Source organism: Camelus ferus, chromosome 5 (assembly GCF_009834535.1).
Source record: "Camelus ferus isolate YT-003-E chromosome 5, BCGSAC_Cfer_1.0, whole genome shotgun sequence".
Classification (NCBI taxonomy): domain Eukaryota; kingdom Metazoa; phylum Chordata; class Mammalia; order Artiodactyla; family Camelidae; genus Camelus; species Camelus ferus.
The window spans coordinates 58,985,755-58,998,549 of record NC_045700.1 but is presented as its reverse complement, the minus strand read 5'-3'; the positions used below and the strand labels follow the sequence as shown (position 1 = coordinate 58,998,549).

Genomic DNA, 12,795 nt, shown 5'->3' with positions numbered 1-12,795 from the left:
TCCCTTCAAAAAAGTTAAAAATAAAAATAAATAAAATTTTAAAAATATGACGAAAGATGTTGCTGAATCTGTCTCTAAAATTACAAGGTGGGGAATGAATTTGAAGGAATCTTATCTTTTCCACTCAACTTTTTTTTTTAATGGAGGTACTGGGGACTCAGGACCTCATGCATGCTAAGCATGTGCTCTACCACTGAGCTATTTCCCTCTCCCTCCACTCAATCTTTCATTTCCTCTTTCCTTTTTTTTTCTTTTTTTTTTTTTGGAATTTCCTTTCTCAATAGAGAAGATGATGGTTGGGCTTTTGGAGAAAGCTGGAAAATAAAATATAATTGTGTAAAATATAGTCTGAGTTATTCTTTTATTTTTAATTTAGAAATAAAACTACTTTTACACACAAAATAGTTCAGTATTATATGTATTTCTGGTTTTAATTCAAAATATGATACATGTTTTATTTGTTTTATTTCAGAGAATGTATCAATAGTCAAACTGGATAATTGGAACATTTATTTAATAAAGAGATTTTGTATTCTATACTCACCTACCAAAGTTTTCCAAACTGGGAGTTCAGGAATATTTAACTCTATTATATACTTGAGAACCTCTGTGTGAAAGGTTAGCACCGATAAATGAATTATATTGTTTCCTTTAATATCTGTTTTTCTCCAGTTAGCACCAAGAGAAAGTAGGTACTGAATAGTGTCCAGTGCTCCTGAAGTGGCAGCAAGTAACAGTGGAGTACACTGATTCCTAAAAATCAAGGAACACATCGTAACAATTAAGCACACACAGGGTCCAGCTGTAAAACTATCCAAACTGCTGTTGGGGGAAGTCTGATTTATATCATCACCTTCTTTTCCTTACGTACTATTGTTCCGTGTATTCCACATGTGAACAGATTTGCCTCCCTTGCCTTGGCAGTCCTTAGTATTTGCCCCTATCCTCTCTCCAATTTAATTATCATGCCTTATATTTTGTTCAGAAGTTGATGATGCACAAAGTTCTTAGAATACACTATCAATGAATTCTTACAACAGCTTTATGAGTGAAGGAAAAAGCAAGGTAAGTATTATCAGCCCATTTCACAAACGATGAAACTGAGGCTCAGATAGTGTTCCAACCCATTTTTTTAGACTTCTTATCAGTTCTCAAGTCGCAGTGTGGCAGAAACTAACAGTTTTTCTCAAAAACCCACTATTTGCTTTTTCGATAGTGAAGATCTATCTTCTGGTTGGGCACATGGCTCTCCTGCCAAATACATTTCCCAGCTTCCCTTACAGGGAGGTTTGGCCACACAACTGAGTTTGGTCAGTGGATGTTAGAAGAAGTTACCTGAACAAGTCCCTAAAGAGAAATGGAGTGTGCCATTGTGTTTCCTCTCTCTTTCTTCTCATGGCTAGCATGCAGGCATAATAATGAAAGCAGGAGTTGCCGTTTTGTGCCAAGATATGGAAACCACATGTGAAGAGGCATACAAGAGGAAGTCTGGGTTCCTCACGTTGTCAAGCCACTATGCCAGCCCTGGACCACCAATCCTGACTGCATGAGAAAGAACCATGTTTATCTTGTTTAAACTACAGATAAGTGGGAGTATCCTTGTCACAGTAACTTCAACTATATCTTAACTATCAGATCTACTGACTAGCAATGTGACCTTAAGTAAACTGGGTTACTTTCTTCATCTGTAAAACAATGAGGGTAAGAACGATCAGCTGACAGTGTTGGTATAAGGAATGAACAGGTGCTTAGCGTGGTCTCGATACATGGTTCCCCCTTCCCTTCTTTTTCACTGTTATCTCCTTGCCTCAGACATTACCTTATCTTTAGACCTGGGCCTTCTTCTCTTCAGGAAACCCCTTTATCTTGCTGCCTGTCCTTGTATGCTCATCAATATCCAGCTGGCTCCCAGCCTCTGCTCTAATTTCTTTTTCTGGGCCCTCGGGAAACTTTTGTCCTTTATGAGTAAACATCTCATTTTCTCTCTTTTCTATTTGAACAAGACTGTTCTTCTGCTCCTTTCTTTTCCCTTCTCAATGGTAGGAATAAAGATTACTGCTAACACCATCATTCTGATTTTCCTCACTTGAAAAATATGCTATCAAATTATATTACCCTGTTTCCATATTGCCATGGCCCCCTGCCAGCTGGGTCCTCTTCCACATCTTTGCTCATGTATTGATTGCCTCAGCAACAGACCTCCTCCTATTGTCAGTGACTCCAACACCCATACTAACTACCATCTGTGTTCTGATCTCTTGGTTCCTTGTCCTACCTTCATTTGTGCTCCATATTCAAACACACCAGCATGGTCACATTCCTCATTAGCTCCACAGAGATCTCAACTTTTGTAACTGTCCTCTCTATGAATCCCTTGTGTCTTCCTTGCATTCACAGATAACTTCTTACTTCTACCTCTGATAGTCCATTGTTTAACTTCTTACAGTCCCCACAGTCTTTTAGCCCCCTTCTGCTCAAAGACATATTGTCAAAATACGACAGAACCAGGAACTGAACTCAGATCCCCACATTCCATAGCTCTTTCCGGAATCTATTAGTCAGAGAATCCATTAGCCAGAGACCCTGGTTTCCCAAAAGCTTTCTCCACACACATCTCTGCCCCAACCAAGGCAAGATTTATTTCTTCACTGAACAATAATGGACAAGCTACCTGAAGACCCAGATATATTTGAAACCACACCTAAATCAAAATAATAGCCTGGTATTTAGACTGCGAGCCAAGAGTGTGTATACCTTTCAGGAGAAAGTATACCTCTACCCTAAAGGCTGGTACTCAGCTAAACCGTGAAATAGAACACTGTTTGGGATGTTTCCCTTCTGCAAAGTTTAACTTTCTTCTTTTTAATATATTTCTCTTCTGGAACCATTAGATAGTTTCCCGTTGTCCAAGGTCTAACTAGCTTGGTCTGGAGCCCTTAGGTGGCTTTCTGGTTGTATAGGGTCCAGTTTAGAAAACAACTTTCTCCTCCCTTGTCTCATGCTTCTTCCAGGACACCAAGTAGTTAACCTGATAAACTAATCTGTAGAACCAAAGCACTGGGAGAAAGTTAGGAAAAACTTCCTAGGGTTTACTCCTTATTCTTCCAGAAAATGTGCGTAGGTTAACAGAAGTTCCCATCTTTATAAATTCTAAAGGTTAAGTAGCAGGAGAAGACAGTGACCAGAAAGGACGAGCAGGGTAAGCCTGACACAGCCTTTCAGATCAATCATAACATCCATTCCTCTTAGTGTCAGTGTTTGGGGCAGGCCATGAAAGCAGAAATTCGTATTTTCATAAACGCTTAATAACTTACTCAGCTGTTGCCTCAGCTTCTAGTAAAGTGGGATCCTTTCTACAGAGAACAATTATGATGCAGATATTGTCATAGAAAGCGGCAAAGTGAATTGGCATCCAGCCTCTTTTTTCTGAAAGCGTGTTATCAGCTTTGAAACACAGTAGACAGATGGTTGTTTCTAATGAGCAAGCCTGTGCTGCCAGGTGTAGAGGTGTTGGACCTAGAACGATGGGCAACTACTTCAATGGTCAAAGCTTTAACATTCCTAAAAAACATGCCTTTTTGAAATACAACCACCACCGAGCTTAGCATTGTGTGATATAAAAGCTCCAAGAAGAGCACTAAAAGGATTAATTTAGGCAATTCTGTATTTCTTTACTTTACTCACGATGTTTGACCATTAAAATGAATACTACTTTATAATAAGAATAAATAACACTGAAAATATTAAATATTTGAAAAGTTAAGATAATGTCTTGCTAAAAACTATTTCTTATTTAAATTATTTTCCATTTTACTCAAATGTTTTGTAGGAGGAGATAGGATTCTTTAAAATTGAAAAAAAATATATGCTCATAAAAGGCTTCTGTGTCACGAAATCCAGTGAGTGTTTTTCAATTCTCCTCTTACTTCTCAACAGTAAGTTGAACACTTCTTCCACTTTAAAATGGTTTCTTCCCTTGGCTTTTGTGATATGAGACTCTCTTACTTTTCCCCAACCTCTCTGGCTGCTTATTTGCTGACTCCTTTGGGACTTTTTCATTGTCCTGATGTCTAAGTGAGCCTTAAGATTTTTATCTTCTCAATGGCTTCATTTACCGTTATCTCTATACACCACTTCAAACTTCAAATATTCAAAACTGAACTCCTATATTTCCCTCCAGACCTGATCCTCTTTCACTGCTCCCTAAATCAGCGGTTATCATCATCCAGCCAGTTCTGCAAACCAGAAACCTGAAAGACCCCTCTCATTTCATTTCCATAACCAGTCCATCACCAAGTCTAAATGTCTCTAGAGCCTAGTCTTTACTGCCATCACCACCCTACTCCAAGCCATACTCACCTCTCAACTGATATCCGCTTTGTTCTTGCCCATCCCAATCCATTTTTTCAAAATATAAATCTGATCTTTTCCCCTCCTTGCTTAAAACTCTTCTGTGTCTTCCTAAGGCCATCTGATCATGAGTACAGGAGAAGGATGCACTGGCTCCAACTTAACCTGAATCACTCTCACTCCAAAAAAAGAAAAAACAAAGCATACACACTTTGTTCCCTTCATTCAGGCCTTCTTGTAGCTCAAGTGTAGGGTGACCGACCACATGTTCCAGGTTGCCCAGGAAAGCACTGGTCTACGCTTGTTGCTCCAGCACAATTATTATTAGTGCCCTTCCATTTTCAAACTCCCTGATTTGGATGATGAATTATCCGGTCACCCTGGGCTATTCCTGCGTCTGAAAGCTTCCTTCTCCCAAACAAAACTTCCCTGACCAGGGTCTACTTAAGTCTTATTTATTTCTCAGCCAAAATGATATTTCCTCAGTGAAGCACTGTTTCTCTTCCAACTCAGAAACTACCAATGGCCTCCTGCCTGCCTTTGTAGTCTAAGCTTTATATCATAGCCCTTAATAATCTGTAACATTTGGCCCAAATCTATTTATTAAAAATTACTGCTTAGTCTTCCAGTTTCTGGTCTGGCATGAAAGAAGCTTAAAAGTCCCCAATCCATTCTAACTTAGCAAGTAAAAAGCTGAACCACCTGAAAAAACATCTCTTCTCAGATCCATCAAAGAGGTGAGGTCACGGTGCAAAACTGCTGCTCCCAAAATTGGAGAGATAGACAGACAGATACAGAGAATGACAACTTGGTGGAGCAGACCCAAGAGCAGAAACCTCCACAGGAACAAGTGGCAGGGTAGGAAAATCTGAACTGCAATTGACAAATTGCTGGTGGCTCAGTGTGGACAAGTCAGAGAGTTAAAAACTCCAGGGGGACCCCATGCTTTAGTGAGTTTTATGTCCAGAAGCTCAATCAGGTCCTCACAGTGAATATCAGAGAAAAATCCCTCGTGCCTTCAGCAGTGGAAGGGGGAAAGGAACCATTTTGAAATACACCAGAGCATTCTATTTTTCCTAACAAGGCCAGTCCTCAGGAGAAACTATTTCACCAGAGCCTAACCTACTGAGGTTTTATCAGAGCCCAACCTAGCTGGGGGAAGGGAAATACCTAACTACAGCCCCCTCTAGCCATCCTGATCCACCTAAGGGGCAGGCAGGGATGGAGAAGCAAGCTGAAGTTCACGATTCAGGAGCACAGGCTCCCCAAAAGACAGAGATCTGATCACAGGACTATAGAACATGTTGGTTCATTTCAATCAATGAAAGGTAATTAGCTGCTCTCAGCAGGAGAACCACATCAAAATTAACTGAAGTTTTTCCCTAAACAACACTAACCACCCTACTGACCCTCTTCTTTCCACCTTCCTCCAAAAAATATTTCAGCACAACCCAGGGACAGGAATACTATTTTTATACCCCTCTTACCACTTTAAGTGTGCTTAATAGAAATGCAGGATCTTGGCTCCCAACCAGGCCCTCTGAATCAGAGCCTGCATTTAACAAGATCCCTGGGTGATTCCTATATACTTGAAAGTTCATCCCAGAATAGCGGGATAAAGTGCCTCTCCTCAACATGCAATGTCTAATGACATTTTTGGTTGTCACAACTGGGGTGGGGGTTGCTCCTGGCATTTAGTGGGTAGAAGCCAGGGATACTACTAAACATTTTACAGTGCATAGGACAGCCCACAATGAAGAATTACTAAGCCCATAATGTCAGTAGTACTGAGGCCAAGAAGCACTATCCTAAGACATACTCAAATCAGGGAAGTTCTGGAGGGGTTTATATAATCTGGAGAAATTATTCTCGGGTAGGGGAATCCTGGTCTAAAGAACAGGTGATCAACTGAAACCCGAAAGCCATTTTTATCTCTCTTTTCTTTGAATTTCTATAAGATATCACTATATATTAATTATGCCAGTGACTGTGATAATAGGTAATAATAGGTTACCCATTGCATTTAAATTTGAATTTGTGCTACCCTGTATTTGTCCATCATGCATTCATTCAACAACTATTCCCGAACAACTACTAATGCCAGACTTCCTGGCACTAGGATACTACGGCAAAGTAAACCAAATCCCTGCCCTTACGGACTTTATGTTCAATTGAGGGAGTCACAATAAACAAATTACTATTGTACAAGGTAGCCATAAGTGAGATTTGGGAAAGAAAAAGAAAAAAATAGAGCAATAATGCAGGAAGCGTACTATTATTACTCAACTGCAAATTCCTACAGGGTAGGTGGGCCAGATAAGCTTCCTTTTTCCCCTTCAGGCCCACTCACCTCCCTTTACCACCCTCCCTGCTCTCTGCCTCTGTAGATTTAGCAACCCATCCTTTGGCTTCTTGTCAGTAACTGCCAATGGGGAGACCTGGCAGGAGACTGAAGGAGGAGGAGAATGAGGTCAGGAAACTTATCCTCTCTGAGGTCATCTCAGGTTAGCTGTTTCTCCACCAATGGAAGGTGGTTGATTTGAATAACTATTGCCCTCCCCTTACAAAATTTAGGTCTTTGTTAATGGTTTCTTTAAAATTAAGCCCTCCTCAAATTATCTCATATGGAGTATGAAGGTATAGCCTTTAGGTATAGATACAGGAGGTGTATAATTTAAAGTTTTTTTGTCTTCTTCATGCACAGTACTTAGGTTAAGTCTCTCACCTCAGTCAAGAATGAGTCATTCCTCAGACCTCACAGACTGTTACTGTCACTAGATGGCAGCATATTTAAATAGTACTGTCTGCTTTTTTTTTTTTTTCAGGCATAAAACCCACTTTGGGGTCTGAGTTTACAAAGATAAGTAGAGGTAATTTGCAAATTCCACAGTTAAAAAAAAGAGCAAGAACCCTCCTCCCAAAAAACTTAAGAGGAATATGAGTAAATAATCATGGGTGGAAAAAAATTATACTTCAAAATGTATATAAAACATCATGTGTTATTCTCATGTGACAAAGCATTTGTGAGATTATATACTATAAGAAAAGTTTTAATATATGTAATGGACTTTTTAAAATGCATCAAATATGTTACTTATGTCTTACCATTTCTTTCTTTTTTCATGTCCATTTTTGGTGACTCTGTTTTCAAAGGGAATACACATAAAAGTTTGATTATTAATATGCAGAAGTCTCCTAAACTAGTCAAAATTGACTCATATGAAGGAGAACAAAATGACTATGCTTAGATGCAGCTGACAGGATTACATCAAACAGGACTGAGTGTAACTTCTGGCCAAGCCATGTGGGCACATGCATGCGCCTGACATCGCATCAGAGCAGACCTGGAAACGTTGCCTTGCAAGCAACTGGCGGAAACTCACAGGGGGTAGTTTTGTGTAACATGCGGACATTGCGAGTAGTTAAGCATTTTCTATACATCAAATTCTACCCAGTTCTCAGACAATGGAAATCCAAGTAGTCACAGGATGAATGAGAGATGTTAATTTACAAAAAAAAAAAAAAAAAAAAAAAAAAAACCTAAAACAAAACCCTACAAATGCTTAAAACATAATGTTTTTAAATAATAGGTCACCCATTGCATTTAAATTTGAATTTGTGCTCTATTTTAACTAAGTTCATTATATATTGAATGGCTTAATTAAGTTATAGAAGCATCTTAGTATCAAAACATTTAAATTATACCGATACAGTATGAAATTTATCAGTAGTCAATAGGACTAATGCCGAACATTTTGTTTTGGTGTGTGAAGATTTACCACAGCTTCTTAAGATAGCAAGTTAAAATATAAAATCTCCATTCTTATTGCCAATACTGTTGCATCAGCCACTCCTGACATTTTATTTCCCTCTCAGTTCTGGAGGGCTTCTGCTTTCATTTTGAACTTTATTACTTTTATACTGGTTGCATTTGTTCCAATATACAGATAAATATGTATGTATATCTACTAATCAGGAAAAATTTGCTTTTTAAAGTTTAAACTAGGTTAGCCTTGAAGGGGTCATTAATCCTAAAAATGATGATTATAGAGGTATTTTTGTTATTAAATACAATTTAAGTTTCTGTAGGATGAAGAAACTATTGTCTGGTTAAGAACCTGGGATAAGAAATGGATGTTCTGCTGGGATCTCTATCTCCTGTTCTCAGAATTTCTACATTACATCATTGTATATTAATTATGTCAGTGATTATCAAACATTATCCTGAATTCATCCATTATGCATTCATTCAACAACTATTTCTCAAGCATCTACCAATACCAGGATTTCTTCTGGACACTAGGATACCATGGCAAACAAAATAAACCAATCCTTGCCCTTTGTGGAACTTATATTCAGGTGGGGGAAACACAATAAACAAATAAATAATACCATACAAGGGAGCAATAAGTGACACTTAGAAAACTAAAAAGAGCCCCTTGGAGATAAATGAAACAAAAACCTCAGCTTTGCTCTAGGCACCAATACCAAATTTTAATCTTGCTCTAAAGTCAACATGCAGTGAATAGGGGTAAGTAAAAGAAAACTTTTTTAATTTAAAAACTGTATGGTACCTTGGCTAACCATAGTAAAGCGTCTCTGGTTGACATTGAAGTTGGCATTGCACAGCTGACATACAATCGGAACTCTGTTGTGTAGAGCAGCATGATGGAAAATAGCATAACCTGCCTCGTCCGAAATATTGATTGTTGAGCTTGAGGTTTTACGGCTAAATGTATGGAAAACAGCAGATAATCCTCTTTCAACAGCAGATTTCATACCAAATGGGATACTCTAAAATTATTCGGAAGACCAGAATTAATTTTTTCAAAATACACCTAAAGTTTAGTTTAAGGAAAAAAAGGGAAAATGAAATATAATAATATAATCAAATGATTAGGGCTCAATTACAGTAGAATTTTCACAAGATCCATGTGGAAACTGTCCCACTGGGCAATGAATTTATTAGAGCTATAAGGAAACATCAAGAACTTTAAAAAATATTTTGGGGAATTTTTTTCCTTCCTTTTTTTAAGGGAGAAGTTATAGATCTTTCTTCTCTGGAGACAATTAAAACAGGGTAGACAAACACCTTTCTGGAATACTTAAAAAGCAAGTAAACATCACTGAGTTCCTTCTCTGATTTAAGAACAATCTAATTTAGAAGTCTAGAGTCTTGAAATACTTAGCTATAGAAATACAGTTTGTGTTCTTTGCTCTACAACTCAAAGTAGAGAGATAAAAATGTCACACTCAGACATTCTGATTACTCAGTATTTAAAAATTAAGCTCACAGTTTATCAAAGCTTAAAATTTATGGACATTACAACAAATAAATGGTAAGTGCCAACATATCCTTTGAAATTGGTGAGCTTACCACTTAATTTCTCAGTTCAAGGTATACTGAAGCAGATAGAGATCTGATTCAGGATGCCAGGTTTGCTCCTTAAGTTTAGTCCCCAGGACTGACTTTGCAATTTACTAGCTGTGTGATTTGGGAAAGATCCTTAATTTGCTGCACCTCAAATTTCTCATTTGTAAGCTAGGAATAATAATAGTACTAGTACCTTCAAATAATTTGTTGAAAGGATATATAGCAGTGCCTGGCATACAAAATAAGCACTCAATAAATACTAGCCGTTACTAGGATTAATCACAATTCCATTCCTAAACATGTTGTTTTGTAACCCAGCCAGAAATTTGAAATCCAAAATTGTATAGCTTTTTAACTGCAAAAATGTAGATTCTTAATTACATATTGAAGACTATTTAACCTGTTATTTATCCCTATGATAAAAGTTTGAGACATATAATTTCTTACAGCAAAGTATATGGTAGTCACTAAAATACCTTGCATTTCATAGCTTTTTTGAAACCAAATTTTTTCTTAAATTGTTCATGTAATTGAGCGTCTGTCAGTGGAAGTCTTTTCAGTCTCAGAGTGTTCACTATTTCATTTATGGCTCCCCACCACTGTGTCTTATATAGTTGCTGATAGAAAGTTTCAAGTTCAAAACTGATCACATAGTAGCTATCAAAAAAAAAAAAAAAAAAAAAGAAAGAAAGAAAGAAAAGAAAAAAACAAGTTTTTCCGACTTGGAAGTGATTTGCTAACTTTTTCCTATGCTGGCAAAACTTTTGCTATAACAATTATAATTTAAATACAAAACATAGTTTAAATTGTACTTCATTATAAATATTTTAATAACATAGTTATCAACTGTTATTAATCAAGTCTTTCATAACAAGTATCTTCTCTATATTGGCCTTTGTAATTGACTCTGTCCTTCCCATGCCACTGAGCAGGGCACTGCCTAGAAGTCACTGAAAGCACTAACTCTGGATGAAGGAGTTCTAGGTTTACCTTCTAACCATCTGCTACCCTCCTCTTACAAAGTTATATATTAACTCTTTTAATCTAATTATGTCTGCATTTACTTTCTCAAGAGTTTACCGTGAGTCTGATTTGGAATGATGCTTTGCATAATGGTTCCTTGACTTTTACTCACTGCAGCAGCGGACTAGAGAAACCCCCCCACCAGGTCCTTGAGACATAAGGAGGCAACAGCCCCAGTCCCCTCTCATTTTGGAATGGAAAAGGACAAAATTTGAATGGTTCTGCTCCCTGTGTTTGCTAATCATCACAGGTAAAAGAAAATGGTAGCTTTCATCCACTTCTGCCCACGCGGTATCTTTCCCCATCCCCGGATTTCAGTGGTGAGTGCCTCAGCTGCTGTCCCTACCTCTGCTTAGTGGGAAGCCTCTAAATGTTACCTGGGTTTCTGCTCTAAATGCAGCTATTTAATGCTGTAATACAGTATTCTTGACCATGGTAGCCTCCTCCCATGGCTCTTCACTTTGCTGCTCAGGGACTATCAGTTCTCCTAAGGGTGCTAAGAAGTTTGTTCCATTGTGCTAATTTCCAGGGAAGTGAGGCTCCTTACCTTTCAACTTATTACATAGAGCCTTCTATACCCACATCTAAAATTCTCTTCCCGTCACTGCTAAGTTTAGAGGGCTCTCTTCAATCTTACATTGACTTGGCCTTTTTCTCTGTTGAATTTCATGCTTTTAAACTATTTCCATATTTTAAAAATTCTCCCCATGTGGTTTCCATGCTCTTTCCTGGTTCTCCTCTACCTCTATCATCCCTTCTCAGTCTCTTCACTCTCTCCTCTGCTGCTCCCCGCCCCCTTCAAAAGCTGCTGTTCTCAAGAGTTCCTGATGTGGCCCTACACTCTCAACTACTTCCATGACTTTAAGAAAAACAAACTCCTATATGATTCAAAATCTCAAGTCTCTTCCTCCAACCCAAATGTTTCCTCTGTGCTTTATTTCCCTTATTTACAAATTTCGGTGTCCAAGATGTGAAAATTCAAGAACATACATAAAAGATCTAGTAATACTGAAATACAGTGCTCTAAGAGATGACCGGCATAAAGAGACCCAGCAGAGGAAGAGGATTTAAAATCATATTCCTTATGGCAATGAGGGGTTGTGTGCTGAGTCTACTGCTTTTCACTGGGCCCATAGGATATGAGCCCCACCACCATCGCCAGGTAACCACTGGATTCATTGTAAGAACCAATTACAATGTCTAAGGATTATTACACAGAATGTATCAAAGTATATGAAGTAATAAATATAACATTTAATACTTTATTAAGCCCAAAGTCATTCGTGGGGGTTATTATTGTTATAGGATCTCCCTCTGGAGGTTTTTAAGTTAGCCCTTGCATTTTGACACTTTCCTTGTTTTCTGCTTTGAACAAGTTCAAAGTTGTGATACCTGAGTAATTACTAAAAGTTCCTTACCTTTTTCCATTGAATTTCATGACTGGTATTGAGTAATATTCTCTGTATCCTGATTCTTCTGCAAATGTATTAGCAGCACAATCCCGTATTTTTTCTAAATTGTTCTAAAATATAAGTTATGTTACAAAAAAAATCTTTAAACAAATATAAACAACTATAAGACTTCTTTCAGATGAAATTTTATACATGTAAAGGACAAATTTTAAATGAAATATCCTAATATCCACAAGATCCTAATAATAACTGCATGTATCCAATCCCTAATTTGGGACTGAGGGGAAAATACAAAAAAAAGAAAAGATATATAATATAGAGAAGGTAGAAAAGCAATGACAATTGAAGTGTGTTATGTTTATACTAAATTCCGGATAAAGAATTAATGTTCTCAAACTCTAGAGAATCTCTGTTCCAATACTAATCTTTGAGAAAAATGGAAGAATATGTAGTGAATGTTCAGGGATTTCTACTGTATGCTTCAGTTAACTATTCCAGAGCAAATATGGTCCATTAGAAGTCTATAAATACTGCAAGGATGATAGTTGCACCTAGCTTATTTATCATTTTACCTCTGACATTTAACACAGGACCTTAGATATAGCTGCACTTAATTCATGTATGTTACATAATGCA

The 12,795-nt window shown here is 37.6% G+C and overlaps 1 protein-coding gene across 1 annotated transcript in view; it reads right to left on the bottom strand.

The window, feature by feature from the left end:
- The window catches only part of ANKAR (ankyrin and armadillo repeat containing), a 59,976-nt gene that overhangs the window by 32,829 nt on the left and 14,352 nt on the right, over nt 1-12,795 (bottom strand). Inside the window, exons 5-10 of the mRNA XM_032479915.1 lie at nt 12,166-12,269; nt 10,201-10,381; nt 8,925-9,144; nt 7,456-7,491; nt 3,315-3,516; nt 545-753 (exon numbers count right to left, since the gene is read on the bottom strand). Of these exons, the coding sequence (XP_032335806.1) occupies nt 545-753; nt 3,315-3,516; nt 7,456-7,491; nt 8,925-9,144; nt 10,201-10,381; nt 12,166-12,269 (952 nt within the window). The remainder of the gene's footprint in view (nt 1-544; nt 754-3,314; nt 3,517-7,455; nt 7,492-8,924; nt 9,145-10,200; nt 10,382-12,165; nt 12,270-12,795) is intronic.